General features: G+C 36.5%; 1 protein-coding gene across 1 annotated transcript in view; it reads left to right on the top strand.

The window, feature by feature from the left end:
• Positions 1 to 2,127: 2,127 nt before the first annotated feature.
• The window catches only part of LOC103775885 (proprotein convertase subtilisin/kexin type 5-like), a gene marked incomplete at both ends in the record, with an annotated part of 57,979 nt that continues 35,256 nt past the window's right edge, over positions 2,128 to 24,850 (top strand). Inside the window, 3 exons of the mRNA XM_008943359.1 lie at positions 2,128 to 2,340; positions 11,805 to 11,905; positions 22,991 to 23,094. Of these exons, the coding sequence (XP_008941607.1) occupies positions 2,128 to 2,340; positions 11,805 to 11,905; positions 22,991 to 23,094 (418 nt within the window). The remainder of the gene's footprint in view (positions 2,341 to 11,804; positions 11,906 to 22,990; positions 23,095 to 24,850) is intronic.

Below are 24,850 nucleotides of genomic sequence, written 5' to 3'. Positions count from 1 at the left end.
TCAGTTGTTTTCAGAATGGAGCAGTCAGAAGTGAAGATAAGCAAAGGGAGATGACCAGATTGTAAAATTAAAGAGAAGCGGTTCGTAAACCAGTTTCAGCCCCATGAGGTTACACAACACATCCCATTCACTTTGGGAGGCTCTGAATCAGACCCTGCTGGCTGAGAAAAGCAGACAGAACAAGCACCCCAAGCAGAAAGGGTGTTTTGATTTGGCAAGAATTCATAGTATGGGGAAGGAGAGCTGTTAACAGTTAGTGAAGGTTGTCTTTAAAATAACAAAAAATGTCACTGTTTTGCATCTTTTTGTTACTGTAGTATGTAAGACCAACTAAAGGAAGTGAAAGAAGTTGAAATAGTTACACTTTGTGGCTGGCCAGACTGATCTTGTCTGAAGAATGTGGATTTCATAATGCATTTAACTTAGCACCCTGCAGTTTTTTTCTCTGCTTGAAATGTTGGTTTTTTTTTTTTAACAAAAAGTTGCATTTTAGAAATGTAACCTTATGTAAACACTAGCCAGGAGAATTTAATATTTAACTTATTTGCTGGGGAGAAGTGTCTCTCCGGGTACTGTACTTTTATTAAACTCACAAAATTAAATTCATCAGTGTTTGAGAACTCAAGCCTGGGCCATGAACTGTGATGAGTTTTTGTCTTACATAGGTGTTATGCTCAGTACAAAAAGCCTTAAGCCCCTCTGAGCATCTGGATGAAGTGAATCTTTGCATTGCTAATTGTTTAATGTTGACCTAGTAGATTTCCAACATCTGTCTTCATGGGTTTTGTAGTACACTATTGCACTCTGTTTAGGAAAAAAACAAACAAACAAACACAGAAACGAACAAACTTCTCCCATGGCCAAGCAAACAATACACACAGAAACTGGTGCCTTTTAACATAAATTTTTCATACATAAGGGTGGGCCTACCCAAAACCCAGGTAGATACTACCCAATGAGTTGCAAGCAAATGAGTTAGAAATGAGGCTGTTAACATAACTGTAACCAAGACAGATCTCCCATGCTTTGAGCGAATGACATGTAAGAAAGATGACACAGTTTAGCTTAATCTAAGTTAAGTTCAATCCTTTGGTAACCTTTACTGGAATGAAAAAGTGCTTCCAGATACTGAGTGCTGATAATTAATGGAGGTCATACAGTTGCATGAGTCTGAATTTGGTTTACTGTCATGAAATACATAAATATAAATAAGGAAAATCCCAGTTACACATATATCAGTAATTCTCAATTCCCGTATGTTAGCAAGACAGGTTACTGATCACCTACACTTTTCAGTGTCTTTTTAAGAGTACTGGCATCACCAAAAATGTATTCATTTATTTGGACACTACATAACCTCAGTGTATTATGAAAATGTCAAGTTCAGGTTACCTATTTTAAGGTAAAATTTACCTCATTTGCAATTATTATTATGCCTAAGTAACTTGCCCAACTGTTCATATATTTAAACTATAATGCTGAACTGTGCTTTAGTGCTTCCTTAGAATAGATTTCTAAGAATATTTTATTTTTGTCCATTTTTTTTTTAATATATTGTGTTGTGCATGTAGCATTTGTAATGGACTAGATGGGTTGGACCAGATGACTCTAAGTCCCTTCATGTCTGAGATATTTTGTGATTCTGTGATTTATAGTGTCTGTGAAACAGTGATGCTCTGGTTCAGAGTATATAATGCTACCCACACAATACCTGCTGCCACCAGGCAACCTAAGGAGCAACAGCTGAAAATGCTGTAATAAATGAAAGGTAGCATGCATTATAAAGATTTTTTTTTCAATTATTGTATTTGTTTTCCAGCTCAGCATGATGTTTTAATGCTTGTACTGAGTCTTCAACACCTCTTTCTGGTACAGCTGAATAGCATAGACGCAGAGTGACAAACAGACACTATATAAAAGTTGTTTCTAAAGCTGTGTTTTTATTACTCCTTATATGAATTTTTCTGATGTCTGATAAATCCTGTTTTCGTTTCAGATTCTTCTCACTGAGCTAGTTTCTTTTATTATCTTTCATCAGATGTCTTTTTGGGGAAAAAATACCTACTTGTTAAGCAGGTGAGGGGGAAAAGAATTGTTAATCAAATCTTTTGTGCTGTTTCCAATCAGGGACGAAGAGGTTTAGGTTCAGTCTTTGTTTGGGCATCTGGAAATGGTGGAAGAAGTCGAGACCACTGCTCCTGTGATGGCTACACCAATAGCATCTACACTATCTCCATAAGCAGCACAGCTGAAAGTGGGAAGAAGCCGTGGTATCTGGAAGAATGTGCATCCACACTAGCGACAACGTACAGCAGTGGGGAATCCTACGACAGGAAAATAGTAAGGGTTTTAATTCTTTTTTTATTCAGTGTATATGGGTTTGTGTTTTGCATAGTGACTTTGCTGGAGGCGGGGGAGGGGAGAGAAAGAGAATTTATTTGTACTAATTGATGGACTGCTTTAGAAAAAAATCTTACGCAGAGAAGTTAATTTAGCCACAGTGTGTTACTCAGTTGGAGTCATCATGCTGCTCTTTGAAGCCAACATGGGTATGTCTACATTTCGCAGCCTAACTCAGTGTCAGTATACCAAATTTACAGCAGGTTTTTCAGACATCTAGCTGCTGTCAACTCTGAGTGATGCTTTCAGAGATCCTATTGTCACTGCCACAAAAACAGATTTCTTCAATTACCAATATCTTGTAGTATATATCCATAGGCCTGAGAACATATGCACCTTTTGTTTTTAATCCAGTTTCCGAGTTTTCATATTTTACACACATGATATTGTCGGTTTACTTATGTACCTATTTTATTTTATTTCAATCCAGCATCATTCCTTTATTGCATTCAGTGATGGATAGTTATTACTCATATTGCTGCCTATTCCAGCTAGCTGATATAGGGCAAGCCAGGTTGAGCTTAGTGCTCATCTTTCCTGTGTTAATCCTCATTTCATTCCTAAATAGCATCCATTTTCCGTTATGTTCTCATCTTGACTGGAAACCACCAAACTGGTTTAATTCTGTTTGATAATCTATTGAAGTATTTGTACACTATGTCTACTTTTTCAAATTGAGTGTATTCAGTATACTTTCCAATATTCAGTGTACTACTCCTTTTGAACCTTCCCTTGTACTAGGATTAATCAGGCTTACTAGTGTTGTCCTCTTCCCTGCTGATTTATTCTTCTGTATAACTTACAGATCTTAACATCTTTCTGATCAGAAAATTTAGACCTTTTGGTCATTATTTTTTCCCCAGATGTTTTTTTAAGCACCCATCTAACATTTCCTTCTTTCTGGTCCTTAACAGATACTTCTCATGGTGTCAGTGAGGAGTTAAAAATCTTGCAGCTATGTTTTTTTAATACTGTCTGCCTTGTCTTTCAGGATTCCGGGATGCTGGCCATCCCTTCTTGGATTCTTGCTTATTTTCAGATGATCTAATTTTTGTTTTAAACTTGTTCTGAGGCACTTCTTCATTCCAATAATTTTTCTATTCTTGACTTGCTTCTCTCCACTGAAACCTTACCTATCTTCTTGGCATTTTTCTTGTTCTCCCTGATAAATAATTATACAGAAAAGAAAATAGTCCATCTCCTAGCAGTTCTCACTTCTGTGATTAAATTCCATCTATTGTCCTTTAAAAGACCTTAACTAACTTCTTCATGTTTAAATGAGATTAATACAACATTAGGTAAGCAGAAGTAATCACAGTTCCCCAGCCTGCCCTCTTGCTTAGCCAAGTCTGTAGGACTTCCCTGAGTCCTTCAAATCCAGTGGTTTCTGTCAACTTGACAATAATTTTTATAAATATAATCAATCTTGCTGTCAAAGTTTCCAGTGACAGAAACTCCACTTAAATTTAGGGCAAGTGGTTTTAATTACCCATTGTAATAAGAAAAAAAGTTGCTCATTTGCTCTCTGAGCTCCTCTACCTTCAATTTCTACATATTTGGTAGTGTCACAAAGTTTATTGCTAGTATGACAAGCATTCTAATTGTCTTGGAGGTTTCTTTAATGTGCAGTATCACATTATTTGTCTTGCAGGACCCCAGGACCCTGACTATACTAGTGATGGCTAGAAAAAAAAAAAATACTGCAGCACTTTGGCAAGCCCTCTTTTCCAGCTGCTTATCCACTCATATAACACTAGTGAATTAATTTATTAATTATTTGTTTAAAACCTGTATCAGCTGTTCTACACTAAATGAAAACCTGGCAAGCAGATGAAATTAGTAGGACAATACTGTTTACCCTTTAAAAATACTGATACTGTGCAGATTTTCTTTCAGTCTTCTGGAACTTCTCCAGTGTTCAAAGACTTGCTAAAATCAACAGTATAGCCTAAAATACTCACTTTCCAACTTTTGTAAAAGTCTTTGGTGCTTCCAAATCTTATGCTTTGGCTTGCTATTTAAAATAGCTATAAATAGGAAGATGATTTATCATCTTTGTATGTGCTGAAAACTTCATTTAGATTTTTTTTCCCAAAAAGGAACATTCAGTGAAATAGATATTTACTATACATTGATATTAAGTATTCTCTTATTTCTGGACAACCAAAACAATATTGTTTTGGGATTCTTTTGTTTCTGATATATTTGTAAATAAAACATCCTTTCACTTCATTCTGTTCTTGTAGGCTTCACCATTTGACCTTTGTCTTTCCTTACCACTTCCATGCACCTTCCATCTTTTTTTATTCATTGCTATCCACTTAATATTTTATTCACTTATATTTATTTATTACTTCTTGCACCTGTCATTGCTTGTTTTATTCACCAGTATATTGCTGCTCATTTTTGTTTTGTTTTGTTTTAAAATCTCATGAAATATTTGTGTGTTTCTCAGTCTCTATTTGTTGTTTTCTACTTATCTGATTTAATCTTTGTGCATTCATCTGATTTCTTAACAGCCGTAGTTCTCTTGATGTTGTTTTTCTCTCTTTTCAATTAGCATGGACTTTCTGCTGGTACACAATTACTATTTCAATAAAAGAGTATTGCCTATTTCTGACTTGTCAGTCCTTGTGACTTAAACTAGCATCAAAAACACCTGCAGGTGATATTACCTTTATTGTTATAAAAGACTGTCTTCCAAAACGTGAGAATAGGTAATTTTTTTTTGTTTACTGCAGTATAGTATCCATTACTTCTAGAATTTATGCACTGTGCTAATACCTGCAGTTTTTATTTTATTGTATGATTTTTGAAAGGTAAACTTTACAAAGGAGAGATTAATTGTTGTGTGTAGAGTGAACATACATTATCCTATAGTTAAAGAAATAATTAAGATATTTTACATAAACATTATTGAAAATATTTAAAGATGTGCATTTTTTAAAATATCCTTAATGCACAGTCTCTGTTTGAGATCTCACACAGACTATCAGAGATAAATAAAAATAACTGTTAATTGGGATCCTTAAATCCTGTAAACACTGATTGCTTCACTAATCAGATCGTCCATTCTGGGAGCAATCCAGTTCATTATGCCAATTTTTGATTATTCGTATAGACTGCATCATTTTACACAGCGAATGGTAAAAGCATACACATACTTAGAAACTGTAAGAATAACCCCAAGTCCATTGGTCCTCATTTACCAGAACTTAATTTACCCTTGACTAGTCTTGTGCAAAGCAACTTTGTTGCTGCCTGTGCCATAAGATTTGGTGATCTCAGATGCTTAAGTATCAGGCCATAAATATTCCTTCCAAGACTCTTTTTTCCTGTACTACATTATCAGTTGACTTCTGAAACACACAACCTACCTGATGGTTTTTTAGCTGGTGGTACTTGGCATATAAAGCTAGGTTATATATATGATATAAAATATAAAATATAGAATCATAGAATCATTTAGGCTGGAAGGGACATCCAAGATCATCAAGTCCAACCACCGAGCCACCAGGGCTCCAAAGTCCTCTGCCAAAACAGATCAGAATCTGTCAGGGTTGGAAGGGACCCAAGGATCACATAAAATATATAATATAAAGCTGTTCCACTCCAGACACCTTCAGTGATTGAGCGGGGCAGTGTACAGCAGTTGCAGCCAATAGCATTCTCTTTGTGTTGTGTGTAAACCAGTTGTCCCCTTAAGGGATAACAGCTACATGCTTCTGTTATGCTACAGCCCAGGGAGATACGGTGAAGCCAGCTTTTCAAACTGAGTATTGAGCAATCCTTTCAACAAGCACACACATGGAAGCAGGGACATTGCTCTCACCTGTGTGACTGTCTTGCTCATAGCCTGATTTTGAGAGCAGTAAAAATAGTATTGCTATTTTCTTCTCCACTTGTCTACCAAAATCCAGTCCTTTTAAAGACATGTCAAAGCTCGTTTACCTTGGAAAGAAGTCTTGTTTGAAACAACTGAATTGAAGGCAGAACTGAAAATTTTGAGGACAGTTTTTCAGCTGCTATAAAATGCTAAAAGGAATACAGTATAAAGAAGATGTGTCTTTGTTTTCATTGTTCATGCTTTCTACTGTGTCATATCTCACATCTTTGTTTAGACTGCTGCTCTTTTTGAGTCAGAGATTGTCTTCATATCTTCCCCTAAAAAGATTAGAGCTTGCAATAAGCTTAACAGGAAAAATAACAATAGAAGAAGAGTAGGCTATTATTAAATTTAAATTATCCAAATTCTATTATGCATATAAATTTATAATATACAATTAAAAGGTACAAATTAGCTATGAAGGAAGGGCTCAACTTCATGCCATAATATGAAAAAGGTAACAGTGTTTGATAAAGGCATATGTTATTTGTTTTGTTGTAGTGAGACTCCTATATTCAAAATAGGAAACAAAAATATTGCTTCAACAACGAACTGATGTGGTGTGGGATTTACAGTCAAAATTAAATTAATTTTTATTTTTTGTCATGTAACTCAGAACAAACACAAATATCATGTGAGAGTCGGCAGGGCTGTAGCACGGAAGTACTTGTCCACAGTTAAGGGACAGTAAATGGTTACAACTTCATGTTCTCATGTTCCACAGTTCCTTCGTGTTTTTCCTTGCAGTTCTTCAGTTTAAATTTTTTGCCTTTTCTGTTTTCCTATCCAATACGTATAGAATGTATAATAAGGAAGATGAACAAAAGTAACGAAATGTCAGGCACTTACTGTGTGGACTGAAATTTCTTGTAAAAATGTTTTGGTTTCAATATGGACTAATAGAACCACCCAGAATTTCATAACTACACAAAAGACTTTTCCTATTTCTATTAGTACATGTTTTTATAATTGTTTCTTAGAAATATAGAAGGTAACATAATTTCAGAAGGTTTTATATTCTGGAGTTTTTTTTCAGTCTTGATAGCTTCAGAACGTAATTTCATCTACACAACTCTGTTTTCCATATGGAGCTTTTTTTTTTACTGACTTTGAACTAAAGTAAACGGAATCAAAGTCTGGCCTGAAATAATTTGAGCTAGCAATTACAGTTAAACACAGACTGATGTTAGGATCTTGCATGAGTTCCTTGTTGCTCAGGGAAGGTACTCCAAGTGTGCTTGACTTTATGCTATACTAAATTTTATTGCAGTAACTGTTAGCTGATTATGGACTGAGTTTGCAACCTTTGGACGTATTAACATGCTCAAACTGTACAAACTTTTCACAAATGCATCTGGGTGGGTGGCTTTTACATAGACACTTAAAGAAAAGAAATAAAATCACTTCTGGGAGTTTTTAAGAGCTGTGAAGTGCCAGCATGGGTATAGGCATAAAAACTCACTCTAGGACAAAGGCAAATCAACAATAGGTAAAGACCATAACATATACTTCTTTATAGAGATTAGCTCTCACGACCAAGTGAGTGCAGAAATATTGGCTAATAATATACAGCAGTCAAGGTTTTTTTTTTTTCCTATTATTCTCTTACCTTCTATTGACTACTGCAGGACAATCCCACAGGATAGCTTCCCCACTTCAGACCATGCAGCTAGGACAGGTTAAGAAGCACCTACTATAATTATCTATGTGGGCCTTTCATTTGCCAAACATGCTGCACAAATGCATTACATTTCCTTTTAATTCCTTAGATTCTTTCTTAAAGCTTTAAGGACTGTACGTAACAAAAGTCACTCATAGATACAATTTATAAACCTATTATATGACTTACCCCTTCTGAAAATAATCTACTTACTGCTCCACCTGTTTCTTTGTTATCTAAAAAATGACAATTCGTCTGCTGCTTCTTTTGCTTCCAAGATGTGTTTCTGCCATGCTGACTACCTTTTGCTCTAAGCAGAACATATATTTTGTCTTTAAATACAAAACTCTGCTTTTGTTTGGAAACTCTTTCAGGGTGTAAAGATACAACATGGTACCTTCAATTTTGAGTAGATACAGGTGCACAAAGGATGTCAGAAGGAAGAGCAGATTCTTCTTAAACCTGGTCGCTTCTAGGGACACAGGTTCATAGAAATCAGCATATCTTGAAGAACTGTAGCAGAAGGTAAAAAAACTATTCAATCGGTCCAAAAAGCTCTTGTCAGGAAATACAAAATAGCAAGAAATGTAGAGGCTTGGAGGAGTGAGCACGTTCTCTGATAAGGGAAATCCCATTTTTTACATTTGTTAACCTCCCAACAGGTGAAATACTGAAAATGTTGATGATGCAGCCTTAATAATGACTGTACAGAAATGGCATCTCCTTAATTCTTCGGAAAAAGTTGCCTCTATAAAACTGTAACACTGTGTCTAGAGCTTTTTCTTTAATAAATGTGTGAATTTTCTGAAAGCTGTTGGAATTCTGCATATGGCAGGTATTAGAGTGCATTGTGGTGACTTGTGTTATTTTTGTCTGCCTTTCACCAGGGTGTGCGGCCTAGGTTGTTAATTTCATGTTTGTTAAAGTAGGCCAATTCCAGAAACACTGTCATTGTCTCCAGTCAAATCTCATTGATTCAGAAGTGGATATAACTCACAGCCCTAGAAATATTTCATGGACTTCTCTTGGGCAGTTGGGTCAACATTTTCATAGATCAGCAGTTGTTACAGAGGTATTTGAAGCATACAAACGTTGTACTCAACAAAAGATTAAAAATGTCTCCTTCATGCACTAATGACAGCTTTATGGTGCTCTCAAATACCATGTCCTTTTATAGTGATTAATGACTTTGCCCTGATGTGGTTCAGGAATTTAGGGCACCATTCTTCTTAAAACTTGCCTGTCTGTTGGTGGTCCTGGACTCTTTTCTCAAGGTAGATGCAACAGTTCTTTGAAAGTAAAACCACAGTGCTGAAAAACATGCCTCAGATCTTGGTTGCAATTTACATCTAAACATCTCAGCTTCTGACAGTAACTTTCCTTTGAAATGGCTCAGATGGGATTTCCACCTAGAGTATTTTCTGCTGAAATGTTTGCTGAGGGAGAGAGACATAAAGGTCTGTAGTTCAAACTGATGCCACAATGTCTGCTTAGAATTGTGGTTAGAATCTAGAGAGACAGTGTTTTCAAAGAGGTGTCATGATTTACTGTGCTTGGTCTCTGTAGCTACAGGACAGCACTCTCTGGAAGCATGTTCTTCCAGAGGAAGAGAAACACAGCACGATGCAGGGTATTGAGAGAGGCTGTCTCTTAAGGAAGAGGTGCCATGAGGCATTTCTCCTTCCCTGAACTCCTGTAGGCTTTGCTATCCTTTGGTCCTCTGAGGAAAGCACCTGTTGCAGCACTTTTTTGCAGAGGACTAGGCACCAGGATAAGAAAGAGACAAGCATGTATTAGTCCCTTTTTCTGCCTTCTCCTTTTCCTGGTCCCATTCCTCATCACAGCACTGACCAGTGTTTTTCCAAATGGGATACCTGAATCTTACATATCTCCATTTGGGCATATGTCATCCTGTAGTCCTTGGGCATATTAATCCCACCTACAAAATCACTACTTGCATTTGCACATGTAATGGGAGGGCTGTTCCTGCTGGAGCTTCATCTTTTAATATTGTCAGGGCATTTACAGAATTTTCATGCATAAAGGTTTTTACAACACTGTAGTTTTCCTTGTGTAAACTAACACACTATCAATAGGAGAGAAGGCAAGAGATAAATTGTATGAGCATTGTATTCATGGGGTTCAACTTACAGCAGGTAACAGATAAAAGAAATAATTTAAGAAGGTGTGCATAAATAATAGGGAAGAAAAGATTCTAGACTTCATTATTCAAGAAATCTGGCCTTTGGTAAGTTCACTAATTTAAGGAAATGACATTATAAATGCTTTAATTAATCTTTTTCAATTTCTGAAAGCTTCCACTTGGTTTCACTTCCTCAGTACTTGCTTCCAACAGTCATTTACTAGGTGCTGTTAGCACCTTCTGTCTCAGAAGTCTTTTGTGTTAGCCTGCTATGCTTACATCTTGTGTGAACTTCCAGTAGCCCTGTACAAATCGTGTAATACATATACTACTGAATGTGGTTAATGTAAACACATGAAACTTGTACCTCCTACATGAAATTGCTTATATTCTGCTCAGGTGGGACGTGACTGTTTTTTGAGATCTTACTTTGTGTATCTTCTGGTTTCAAAGCTAGATAGAAATTTTTACTTCCTCTGTGCTTTTTTGTCATTTTTCAATCCTCTGATCCTCTCCTCCTCCAGTCTATGTCCATGTCTGTGTTGCAAACGAAGTGTGATACTAGTGAATTAGGGAAAGTATGTTCATTCAGGTATTTTATGCCTTGTTGTGACTGAATCTCTGGGATCAGCTGAAATGCTGAGTATGAGGTTTGACATCACACGTCATTCGCTCTGCCACCTTCACAGAGGGTTCTGTGTGGTGGACTGTTATCCGTTCTCAAAGCTGCCTGGGTTTTGCAAGAAATTCTGTTACATGGTAGTGACTTCTTGCCTCTACTGCCTTGCTTTCTCTAGAAAACGCTTCTTTGGGAAAAAGAGCATAGATTAGAATCACTTTAGATTAACATTGCCTGAAAGAAGCAGAATTTAGAGTAAACACATTTTTCTGTGTGATTTACTGTTGTACAGAAAGAATGTGCCTGAAATTCTTCATGAGATAGGAACATCCCAACACTAAGTAGAAGACTGCCTCTAGTTGGTAATGCACGTTACAGTTTATATATCCACTTAGATTACATATTAAAATATGTAGCATCATATAATTATGCAATACGTAACAATTTAAAGCTGCAAATAATTGGCTGGTGACATCTGGGCCAGATTTCTGGTTACATCAGGATTTTCCAATGAATTGCTGCTTAATTTCGTGCGAATTATTGCATAAGGCATGAAGGGAGGATTAAAGATAGCACCTAGCATGAGCCAAACCATGTTCTATTCTGTCACTAAGAGTTCAGACAGCCTAACTAACCCTCTGTACCTCTTTTATAGCCTCTGAAATGGGCTTAACCCGTCTGTATATAGGGAGCGCTGTAAGATTTAGTTCATTCCTGTTTGTAAAGCACTTTGAGATTCTTGGATGGAAAGTGCTCTCTAAATGCAAATAAGAAGGGCAGAGTTCTAACTGTGCAGTTTCAAAACCGTCTGCATATTTTTCTAATTTACAAGTCTTTTTGTTGATCATGCCATGAAAAAAAACAAACAAACAAACAGAGGCTAACGTATATTTCTAGTGCAATACAGAGGACAAGTTCACAAGTGCTCTCAAGCTCAGAACATCTAATGTCATGTATTCAGACACCTTTTCTTTTGCCTTTCCTTGCAATGAAAGAAGGAAATACCCTTCACATACACACGACTCATTCAAACAAATGAAACCTGTTCTGATTTCTGAAGCTGTGTTCTAAATTTCACACATTCAATTTTTTCCAGATCACCACAGACCTGAGGCAGCGTTGCACAGACAGCCATACTGGAACCTCAGCCTCTGCACCTATGGCTGCAGGCATCATTGCACTGGCACTGGAAGCAAAGTAAGATCTGAGTTATACTCTGAAAAAAAAAAAAAAACGAAGTTAAGCATACAGAAAGATCTTTCTTACCCGTCCATCACGTTTATCCAGAGATCTCAAAGTGCTTTGGAAACTGTTGTAGTAATTCACAATACTCTTCCAAGTGCAGGAGAGATCTGCATGCTTATTTCACATGCAGGGAAGCTGACAACATGGAAATGACGACAGAGTAATCAGCATTGAAATAACTGGAAACAGGGTTGAGCACAGGTAGTTTCTACTAAATTATATATGGCATCCTCACAATGTCTTACAGTACCCTCCTGGTGCTGCCCATATCTGCTGTACTCTGCAGGCTACTGTAGGTCTCCTCTTGCATTCATCAGGGTCCCATTAGGAGTGTCTGTTCTTAAATGCCGACAGAAGTTTGGGGATGGTGTTAGCCTACCATGAACAGAAATTAATATAGCATGAAAAATAAAAATTCCCGACTTCTGCATGCTGACACAAGTCTCTTTTTTTCTAATGGGTTAAATTCCTCAGCTCTAAGAACCATGGCTAGTGTAGCTCCATAGTCCTTTTACATTTAGCTCACAAAAGTTTCCCTCTTACAAGCGTTTTCTCAACTGAAGGATTTTGTTCTTTTTGTCTATATATATCTTTAATGTGCTTCATGGAGCAGCAGAAATACTGGATGTTTATCAGGTATATCTGTTTTTCAAAACCTTTTGCATTACTATACGCTGTGTTGGATAACATTTGCAGGTCTAAGGTGGAATGCTCCACCCCAAATCCTGCTTGAAATCAAATGTTTCTAAGTGCTAGGAGATTGATTCTATTAAATTCTGAAGAAAACCAGTTTCTCCTGGGGGCAGGCTGTTCCTTTGAAGGAAATAAAAAAATCTGCACACAATAGTCATTTCAAATTGTGTGTAATTCATAGCAGCAGAATCTTTAATGTTGCTTTTTTGAAGAATCCATGTGCCAATATTCAACACAAATACATTTTTGCTGTTGAGATACAGTCATGAGAATAAGTTAGTAATTGAAGAGTTGACATAATCTTAAATAGAGCAACGCTTATTATTATAATTAGATTTTCTTAATGTAGTCTTTAGAAACAAAGGTATTTTGAAAAGTTAATATAATGCTTGAAAAAAAATCTATTTAATCTCTTCTTAATCTCAGTTTTAAAATCCTTAAATTCATTCTAAATAATCTACCTATGCAGGTAAAATTGTATGTGTGTAAATTTCATTCTGCTGGAAGTTTTTCTAACTGTTTCTTAATGAATAGAGGCTGCTTGTAGTTTATTGTTTTTATTCTATATGATACTTTGTGTGCATTTTCTAACAAATGTTTGTTGGAATTGAAAGTCTCAAAAGAGTTACAGCACACAGTACATACAACCAAGCTGTTGCTGATTCTAACATCGAGGCGCTTACACTTCAGGTAGCCTTTTTTCTCTCTGAACTTTGGTGACCATACCAATGGGAAATCCATGTTAGTGCCTATGATCTAGTATGGTTTTTTTCCAAGTAGTTGCTATGATAGGAACAAAGACAAAACTGCTTTACAGTTTCATATGTGATGATGTATCAAAATGTACCAGTGACAAAAGGTGCTGGTCACTTTTTTGTATTTGTAGTACTTTATTGCATGGCACTAACACATGATTCAGGGTGAAAATGTATTAATTTTGCCTCCTTTCTGATTCTGTTCGGTTTCAGTATATGGAGGGTTCTTATTTATTTCTAGATCTTAGCCCATATATTTGAATAGATCCGAAGGAATTATAATATAATAAATGTAGGTTTATTAATTTGTGTTCCATTCCGTAACTTTTCTCTCCTATGTGTATTTACAACCAATATTCTGAATGCAGCCATGAAAGAAAAAAGAAAAAGGAGGAAAAAAAAAAAGGAACGTAGAGAGAGAAATATTTCCAGGTTCCCATGCTGGTTTTATTTTTCCCAGAAATTAGTCCAATCCTAAGCTGGAGAAGCCATTGGTCTTGTGAAGTTGTAGAATATGAAGTAAGGCCTTCAAGGAGATGATATCATAATACGTCCAATTTTAATGTCTGGGATTTGTTTGTATGAAATCTGTTCAGATTACTTTAAGAAGTTTCTGAACGGCAATTCTTATTTATTTATCTGATTTGTAAATTCAGGTTGTATTTTTCACCTGTGATGCCTGCCAGTTCAGGTGATCCTAATAAGTTCTAGGAATAAAGGTATGCAAAAAGACATTATGAAGTCATCTTACGTGTTTTCTCCCATGCTTTTAAAATGTGTGGCATGCAAAAGATATATGAACTTGTGTCACTAGCGTAAGGGCTTACTGGAACTAGTTTACATTCAGTCTTTGTTAGATTCAATATTAGAACCTGAACTGACAGGATTAGTGTTTATATGAGATATAAAAAAAATACTAGTTGGGAAGAAGTTTTGCGAGGTTAGTTATGCTCTTTGTACAGCAAGCTGCTTAAAAACTGGAGCACTTAGTCCTGAACCCTTCTTGAGTATGTCTGTTATAATGCATAGTTTCATCCCGCTTTGTGCTGGAAAACACAACAAATTACACAGTGGAAGGGTTTTGAGCCTATGAGGTTGGTTTTCCCCAGTAGCCAAGTTCTGCTCCTGGTTGACATCAGGAGGTGAGCAGAGCACTTGTCTGGCCTGGACATGAATTAGAAGAGCCAAGAAGTTGCTTCAATTCACACGCAAAGATACATGAAAGCAATGGAAAATGAGCCAGACAGATTTCCACTGCAGCCTGCCACTTCCTTTCCTTGATAAGCGCCGTATGGTTGGATTGGCAAATAGCTGTGGAGGACATCTTACCTGCCTCTTGATTTGAAACTTCCACTTCACTGATTTTCGAAATTGGATCGCCTCCTGAAATCAAATTGAGAACAAATTAGTTTGAAATGGTGGTCTGCTTACTTCCCTGATTTCAGATAATGTGAACACACCCTTTTTTTAGTATTTTTTGTACAGTATTTGTGTATCAAGTCACATGTGTAAATGAGTTTCACACTGCTTGCTTGGAATCCTCAAGGCTGTAATGCAGAAATGTAGATATGCAACAACTGTCACATCAAGACATCTCTTAATCTTCAAATTCTATGGCTTTCTTATGATATTCAGGTAGTTAATTGTTTTCTCTGATGGTTCCCAGTGTATTTAGTATTCTGTTAAGGGTTTATGTATAAATGCTTGCTTGTGTATTGCACTTCTTAGCCATTACATAATATTGAATTTTACAAATTGCAAACCAGCAATTATGGATATAAAGTATAATTGACTTAGCAGAGGCAGCAATGTTCTTACTAAAACCAAGCTATTTGCATTGCATAGTACCATCTACTGTTGGTGTCAGAAATACCCTTTTTCATTGATGAAAGTTTTGAATTTGGCACTTGGGTGAATCAAAGTCAGCAGAGACAGTATGCCCACATTTGTTCCAGTGGGCATTGTGCCATGTACCTCTGGAGAAGCCAAATTAAAAAATCTTATGTTGCTGTTGGAAGAATACATTATACATCCCCGAGTGAACTGCATGCTCTCCTATCTGTAAGCCAATGCATGTTTTCCAACCTGTGGTATATAAACTGCAGTTGCACCAGTAAAAGGTAGCATCTGATCTGAAATCTGCTATGTTTCTACTGTGTGTTATACTCAATGCAAGAGCTTTGGAGAGAGTCTGTTTTTTTCCATGGTTCCCTGCGCATGACCTATATACTTAATTTGGCCTTGGTTTATGTGAAACCAAGGCTAGAACAGGGTAGCGTTTGGAACAGGTAAAGAATTTCAGTGAATTCCGATACCAATGATGCATTCAGAAAAGTGACAATGCACCTCGTTCTTCTAAAAGGCAGTACAACCAAGTGTGATCACTGAGATGAAAGGCAAATCAATCTTACATTGCAGGGGGTCAGGAGTGTCAGAGGAAGACAGTTTGCATTTCTGAAAACCTATCAGATCTTTGCAGTAATTCCCATATTCGTTGATTGTCTTACAGAAAGGAGAAAGGCAGTGTACTGCCCGGCAAGGCACAGCTTTGGATACAGAGAACATATTTCTGTGTCATCAAACTTGTGAGGGGTTCGCCTGTTGATAAATACAGCCAGAGGCTAAAGTCACATACTGTAGAAGTGCTGTCAAGTGACCTCTACCTCCAGGCTTCCAGTGTAAGAGAAGGAGAGGTTGTCATTTAAGTCCATCATCTTTATCTATGTCTTTGCTCCACTATCTGCATATTATAGAAAGGAATACTAGGGTTAGAAATCTTTTTGTGAATCCTGGCAATTTTGGAGTAGTTTTAAAATACTACTCTTCATAGCAAATGATTCAAAGAACATAAACATAAATAAATGCTTAATTTAGAACCTTTGTTTCTCTTGACCTTTAACCACCTGCGCCACTAATGCAATTTCAGTTATTATATTGAGATTGTTTTGGAAGTACTTTCCTGAATTCAGATTGCCCATTGTTTCCCATTTTAAGGTCTTGTTTTTGGCTACATGTAATTTTGCCAAAGAATAATAGTTTGGTCTGAAATTTTCCATGTAACTTGCTTTAAAAAGGTTTAAGAAAATTCTGTCCAAATATTTCTTAAACTGAGTCTAGGTTAAAAAAAAAAAAAAAGAAAAAGGAAAAAAAAAAGTTTGTGATCATTTTTTAACTTTTTCATTACATTTTACTCTGTCTGCACTTCACAGCTAGAAATAGAACAAGAAGATAGCCATTGTTCTGGTGCCAGGACAGTGCCTTTAACTTTTATAAGCTTTCCAGAAATCTCAGTTGGCATGTGCTCAGCTGAGAGCTTAAAGAGTTTGGCAGCTCTATCCCTTGTAGTTTCTTGGTTCTCCAAGTGTTCCACAGCCTCAGCTTTTAAAGCTTGCTTTGGGTTGTCTCTGAGGTTGCTCTTGAGGGTGCTGCTGGTTGTTCACCTTTAGAGCAAGGGAGCCCATCTGCTTTTCCCTCTCTGAGTTCCTGCAGCAAGAGGAAAATGAGGAAGGTGGAAGAGGAGCAGGTTCGCTGCATTGCAGTCTCCCTGCAGTCTTTCTTTTGAGATTCCTTGTACCACAGTGTCATAGTTCAACTATATTAAAAGGGATCAGTATCACTGAACTTGGCAGATAGGTCAAGTCAATAGCCTGAGTACTACACTAATCATAACTGCCTGCACTAACCTAAGGTAATGTAAGGCTTCCCCACATACACAGTCACAGCTGGTTCTAAAACTGGCAACTGACCTAGGGTTTTTGTTGTTGTTGCTTCCACGCCATTGTACCTCAGCAGACTGTGCACCCTCTCTTTTGAGTGGTCTTGTTTCATTCTTCTTCTGGAGAAGACACCAAAAGGGATGTGAATCAGGCCATCTTGTTCAAGGGGTTTCTCTTCAGAAAACCACCATTATCAACCTTCAGTTAGGCCATTGATTGTTTTGGTTTTGGCACTTAAGATTTCCTATCTCCTAGAAAAACACGATGATCTGTAGGCTCTGGAAACTGCCACCACTGTGTGCACTGCAGATTTGACACAGGTACACCAAACCACCATTGCTAGTGTATGTATGACTGCTTGTTCTAGTGTTCATCTAAAGGAATATATCTGTCATGTCATACCACATCTTGTCTCTATTCTATTCTATTCTATTCTATTCTATTCTATTCTATTCTATTCTATTCTATTCTATTCTATTCTTCTATTCTATTTTATAATACCACAGAAGGATAATCCAAAAGATGGTTGTAGCCAATGCACAAGCCTTCAAACACTGACTCATGAAGAGACTAGGGTGCACTGCAGAAACTGTGGAGGTGCTGCATGAATGTAAACTGAGTGATATAAAGTAGAGCCAGACATAAACTGATAAGGACAATGTTGTACAGGCAACAGCTACTGCCTTGCAAAGAGGTCCAAAAAGCTATAGCTTTAAATGGAAAATTATGATATTGTAGAATTTGTGAGCTTGAGATGTTCATTAATATGTTCAAAATGTGAGTGATGTGCTGAAGTTACTGAGTAGCTTGAAATAGACAGATCCAGTGTGTCTTAATACAGTGAAACTTTGCAAATGTTGGAACACTTCAGCTAATATTCTTGTCCTTGAGTCTAAATGTTGGAGTCATTAGGACAGGTGTTAGGGTCGAAGATCTCATAGGACAATTTGGCTCATTTGTAAATGATGGGAATATGTGAACAAACCAGGCAACATTTTCTTATGTTTTGTTTGTATATTTATCATAAAGCCCTTCAGAGTGGCATTACGCAGGAATCAGTGATGAAAATTATCTCCTACTTTTCTACAAGATGTCTAGGGCACAGAGACTCTTTTTTTTGTAAAGGTAATTATCCATGTCTGTTCTCTCATAGCCATGATTTCCAAAGAAGGTTATTTTATACTTCCAAATTGAATGGTGGTCGTCTTCTTAATGCACTCTGTGATGCTGTGGTTTTCCTTCACTGGAGAAATGTTTATTGTATTCTTCCAGCAATTCTTATCAGACTTCGTTATTTTAGCAAGAAACAGTTTTTTCAGCTATTAGTATAAACTATAAATTACTCAGAATTTCTCATGAGAATTGTGGGTTATGAAGATAATGTAGCAATTATTATTCATGTTGCTAACGGTATCATTTTGATAAAAAAATCGAACCAAATTTTCACCCTATATGTTTATTGGATTGATTGATACTTCTGCTAATTGTGTCTCTTGCATCAATTATTTATTCTGAACAGTTATTTTTGGCACAGCATCATTATGCGAAAGTATAGATTGGGCATTCTTTACTATTTGCAGGATTAGCTGAGTTGTTACTAGGGAGACTACCTGTGGAATGAAGAAACCAGATTTGGCCAAAAATTCTGACCTACTATTTCTAAGAAGTCTGCTTAAAGATGCAGTTAAATCTCAGTATTATTCTAATGTAATTTATTTGTCCTATTTCATTTTTTCTCATTTACCTTGTTTAATACATATTTTGAAAAGCCTGAAAGAAGAGGGCTGTACCTTAGAGTATAACTCTTGGTTAAGGACAGAAAATTCATTAATTTTTGACTACTGTACAAGCACTTGTGTACATAATTGTTCTCACTTGTGCTTATTCTGGTTGGATTTTTAGTATTGTCTGGTATGTGTAATCCCAAGGCAATTTCAGATGAGACATTGAACAAAAATTTTCTGGAAGGAAATTGCCAATTTTTTAAAATCAATCCACTATTAAACAGAGTTAGTACTGTTCTTGTTAATGCATCTGTTAATTTCAAAATGGTTAGCCATCAATTCCTCTGAGATCAATCAAATGGTAAATCAATTGACATCAGTGACATCTTGTCTGCATCTGGGGCCCACATGACTAGTAAACAATACTTTACTCATTTAGGATCCAATTTTGATGTCTTACAAATATCTGACCAATTCTGTGATTTTTCCAGATGCTTTAAAATTGGCTGCTAGACTGTTGTTTAAAAAAAAAAAAAAAAATCCCATGTCTTTCTCCAGATGAACTGCTATTTTGACAGCATTCCAATTTTTTAAATTTTTTTTTTCTAGTTTCTGAAAAAAATTGTGAAACAATTGCAGATGTATTTTGTTTCAAATGAGGTATCTACAGCAGAGAGAAAATTTCAAATAACTCAGTTTTTAGTGAAGGACTACAGAAGGCTACAGAAACTGGTTTGAATATTGTTCTTACACTGTTAAATCTTTTAGATATAAATGTGCCCAAACTGCCATTCCTTGAGAAGAAAACATAAAAATCTTATGAATTATACAGTAAGCAAGCAGATTTGGAAGTTACATAAGAGATGGAGTGATTTAACTATATACCATGTCTTGTCCTTGAAATCAGACCTTTGACTGAGGTTTTCTGCCACAGAAATTCTTACACTTTTTTTTTTTTTTATTAGATAAGGATGGTAGATGCAACAGTGAATGGCTTTGTTTGTCAAAATCTACCATCATTTTTGGTTTTAGAAGTAAAACGTGATTATGAGACATAATCTCATTTGCTGACTAAGTCCAATTATCAAGTGAAGACTGAAGATCTTTAGTGCCTTTCTCTAGGCGTAGTTAGATCCACCATTAGATCCCTCATTCATCTTTAAATAATCAGTTGATTGTGTCCTATCTTGAGTCTGTCCTTTAGAAGTTCAGGAGAGTATTTTACTGCCTTATTTTTCACCAGTAGCATGGACAGCTTGATTTATAGAATAAGAGATTGTTTAGATTCCAGATTATAAAGAATGCAGCTCTCAGGATTCCTGGAAGTCTTCCTGAAGGCTTGAAACATGTTTGTCTGAGACTTTTCACAGGCTCCCAGTGAAATTCCTCAGCTGGTATAAAATCATATTGTTGGTTTGGTTTTGTTTTTTTTTAATTGAAGCATGTTAGGTGGCTGTCCAAGCATACCCTATCTTACAAACCCCTTAGTGCATTTTTACCAGCTTGGGTGGATAAACAATTACTATAATTCGAGTCCAACTGTCTAGTGTGAGAAATTCCACATTAAGAAAAAAAGTATATCTATGAACATATTAATGGTTCAATAGGTGCTCAGGGGCAGAAGGCATCATCTCTCCCTAAAAAGAATAATTTAAGCATGGGAATACCCTTATATCTTGTAGCCAAAAACAGAGAGAAATTAAGTGGCTGTGAAGTGATAGAGCTTGAAACAAATTTAAAAAAAAAAAAAAAATCTGGCTACATCTAATAAGAGATTCACCTGAAATCATCTTTCTTCTTCAGACTATTCCTCCTCCTCTTCCTTTTTCAACAACAAGCATAGACAGGACAGGCAGGACTTTCTGTGTTTACTCTAGGAGAATACATGCTGTTTCCTGTGGTGTCCCAACTATAGGTAGAACAGTGCGAGGTTACACCAGCATACCTATGGTCCACACACACCCACTGGGAAATGTTCTGCAAAGGAAAAAGTACGCTCAGAATTAAAATCATACTACTGCAAAGGAAATGAGAAAAATGTATATAGTTAAATTGTTTCGTCACTGTCTTTGCATTATTCCTTACAGTCTTGTTGCATAAAAGAAATTTGACATTTTTAGGCAACTCCTACTTCTTTTTAAGCATATGGATTATAAGCCTATTGGAAAGTAAAATGTGTAAAAATCAGTTACATGTGAGTGAATATTCTATATATCCTTTTTTTTTTTCCTGTATGGAATTATGGACCATGGTTCTGAAATTCATTTCCATTTTCAGTAATGCCACCAACACAGGCGAACTTCCGTGGGTTAATTCCCATGAATACATGTCTACATATGCACACAGGATATTCTAGGAGCAGGTATTTCTATAAACTGTCAAGTTGCAATAACTTCTGTGTCCCGAGTGCCTTCTCCTAAAGCTGTGGCCTGTGGAAGCTAAAATTTGTCACCTGAAAACCTAAAACAATGCATCTTGAACGCAAAAGAAAGTGGTCAGTTTTAAGTAGAGTATCACATGTATTCAGTAGTTGTTACCTAATAGCTTGATCTCAGCTCACTAGACAAGCAGAATTGTATTTCCATGTTAAAGCACCATAAAACGCTGATTACGCAAGTGTTTCCAAAAACGTATTCTTTTGACAAAACAAGTTCTGTAAGATGTGAAACAATATGGGCGGGGTGCAAATCCACACAATATTTGTGTACCTCAGAGAGAAGAGTGAGGTTTTTCTGTGTCTTTCACTGTCCTTTCAGGGGGATTAAGAGGAGAGCAAGGTATTTCTGCATGTTTGTTGTCAATCTGTGTCTGCCTCCTAAAGAATGTCTCATTGAAAATTTTAGTAACTCAACTAAGTGTCAGAGTGTAGAGTCAGTCCATGTGATTGCAATGTCCCACTCAGCCCAGAAAGTGACCCTCTCACAATCACACGTGGGTTGACCTTCTCCATACTCCTGTGACTGTTGCCTTGATGTAGTTTCTGCCTACAAGTGGAGGAAACAGAGGCCAAGTATCATACCTCAAAGATTCTTTAAGTGACAGGAATAAGTTACAAATTACTTGTCTGCTGTAAGTTACTTGTCATATAAAGAAGTGACTTCTTGGTCTGAGATACTAGAGTGTGTGTTAAGGACTGAAGCAGAATTTCACGGGTTTTCAATGACTGCCTGGTTGTGGACAGTGTAGACAGCCAGTGCTGTCTCTGCTAAACTTCATTCTGGTCTACCTCCATCATTACAACTGAGTGGAGTTGTGCCAGTGTGTGCAATAAGGGCAGATAATGATACTCTGAGAATGATACTGAGTGACTAGTGCTCTGCAATGCAATACTTTTTTCCTCTTCATTCTTTAGGGGCTCAGTTTATCATTCTCTCTAATAAACTGCATTTTTTAAATGGAATACTGTTGATCTTGCAGATCAGATCATCTTCTAAAAAAATAAATTCCCCTTGGGGTGAATCTAAGAGAAACAAGAAAACTATAATCCCTAAAGATTTGCTTTAGTCCTACAAGACAAATGGTTACTAATGTCATAGCGAGAATGCAAATGGCATCTTCTTTCATATTCTCAGTGGACAGGTTATTAGGAATCCCTTACAGGAATATACGTCTGTGCAATCAGGCACTTATTTTGTAACTGTTCACATTCAGTGCTGGATGTCTGGTCTTCTTGAAGAATACATGTAGACCCTCAGTGACAAATGAGTAACAACAAGGGCACCTGAAATAGCTTCAGTAGGAGCTGAAAGTCTGAAGGAGTTGCCAGCTTGAGCATGCAGTTAGCACGTTTTTGTAAAGCACTTTGGCAAGCAAACATTTTGCTTTTTTTTCCTTTGCACTGGTCAAGATAGATAACATACAGTAGTTGCTGGTCATACAAATTGTTTTTGTGTGAAATGTACTCTGTCTTCCCATGTTTATATAAGAGAATATTGTCATATATTGTTATAGTCTGCTTAATGCAAACCCCCAGCTGTATAAATAATTTCCTGTAGTAATTCTATATAATTAGGACAGGTTATATGAGTGAAGCAAAGGAAAGGAGGAAAGAGAAATGAGGGGAGTGTTCGTTTGCTTACATGACCTTGTATCTCTAAATTCTGATAAAATATGTCTGGTCTGTAACTTTGTCTTTCCCCTTTTTCATAGTCCATTTCTGACCTGGAGAGACATACAGCATATTATTGTCAGGACTTCACGTGCAGGACATCTGAATGCTAACGACTGGAAAACCAATGCGGCTGGTTATAAGGGTGAGAGCTTTGTTTCCTCTTTGCCATCAGAGGCAACTTCTTATTTGATATTTTTGAAGAAGAAATAATCTCAAGTATTCTTTTTGACCCCATGTTGTGCCTAGTCTTGAGACCTTTCAGGCTCAAACTGAAGGGGCCTATCTTCTCTATTATAAGGAAAACCCCTTAAGATAACTAAGCCCAAAAAAGGCAGCTACAAAATGCATTTGCTAGATCTTCTTCGTTCCTTTCAGTGCTATTTCATGCACTGTTTGCAGAAAACTAAATAAATTAGTGTGGTTTAATTTTTCCTGGTATAGCTAGTATTCTGATAAAATAGACTAGAGCTGAAGATACAGCAATTTCTGGACTCAGACTATGTTCTCATTTAGATTTTTTGTAATTTTGGTTAAAAATGACAGAACAATAGTTTCAAATTTCTGTTTTATATATTTTAACCTACATTATTTAAGATTTTTATCATATTTAGAATAAAACCAAATCTTGAGCTAGTGGGACAGAAATCATACTATTCAGTCAACTGTCCTATAGGTTACTAGAATTTTGTTCAGTCTTCTAATTTTGTATTAAAGCTACATATTTCAAACTTTTTTTTTTCTCTTTTGTAATGCAAGTAGAGTTAAACATTTGTGCCATTAAATAAGATAGGTATTTTCAGGATAGGTTAAAACTGAACATTGATTCCATACAACATTGTATTTCAACACAGATTTGCTTCTGATTCTCACCCACTAAATTCTTACTGCTTTCAGTTTGAATTGCATCTAAAAAAAACCCCAACAACCTAGAATAGCTTGATTGTGGTTCTCTTTTCATGAGAATTCCATCCAAGAGTGCAATATTTATGTTAACATGAGATTTGAACTGTTTCATACTAGTATCTGCTGAGAGAAGAATATAGTATATAATAACCTAAGAACCATCAAATCTTTATCCTGATTCCGCTTTTAAGCTAAAGGCCAGCTTTAATCTATTTCAGATTAAAGCATTGCTACCTTAGAGCATCTTTAATATATCATTCTGACCTATGACAATTCTGCTGCAATAGAATAGAAACCAAATGAAAAAAAAAAAAAAAACAAAAAAAAAAACCTTCTGGTTTTGGATCCCAAAAGATAGATTTAGAAATGAGTATTTGACTCGAATCCCCTCATTACATGAAGGTGCTGACATTAAAGTGCCTGGTTTTTTTCCCATGCCCACACACAAAACATACATAGTAAGAAATAGATACTTCCTTAATTGCAGTAACATTAGAGTATTTGTTATTGTGAAACATTTCCCAGGATTTAAAAAGTTTTGGCCAGAGGTCGTGACTGTGTTTGAGCTATGTGAAGTTCAAACGATGCTTTTCAAGTAGCATAAAGTAGAGTGTTTTTTTTTCTGTAACACATTCCCAAAATTGTGTATTTTTACATTTTTTCCATTTGTTACCCAGGAAAGACAAACACGCTGTGATGCATTTCCCAGCAACTGTCATATCATTATCAAAGGAGAGGTCACACTAACACACCAGCACTAACAGCACTGGCAGCAGGACTTGCAGTGTTCCACCACTGGAGCCTGGTTATTCTGAATCTTTGGAGCCACACATTTTTCTGTACATTGTAGCAGATAAATAGTGAGAAAAAGGGACAGATAAAGGCTTCTCCTCCACTTGTGCAAAGACACGAACATAGGTAAGCTCAGCTGGGGAACTGGTATTCAGGAAATGCAACTGCAGAGCTCTGCTGTAGACTCCATGATGGAACTAAAA

The sequence above is a fragment of the Merops nubicus genome, unplaced genomic scaffold (genome assembly GCF_000691845.1).
Source record: "Merops nubicus isolate BGI_N331 unplaced genomic scaffold, ASM69184v1 scaffold5887, whole genome shotgun sequence".
NCBI classification, from domain to species: Eukaryota; Metazoa; Chordata; class Aves; order Coraciiformes; family Meropidae; genus Merops; species Merops nubicus.
The sequence above is the reverse complement of the archived record's forward strand: the minus strand, read 5'-3'. Positions and strand labels throughout refer to the sequence as shown.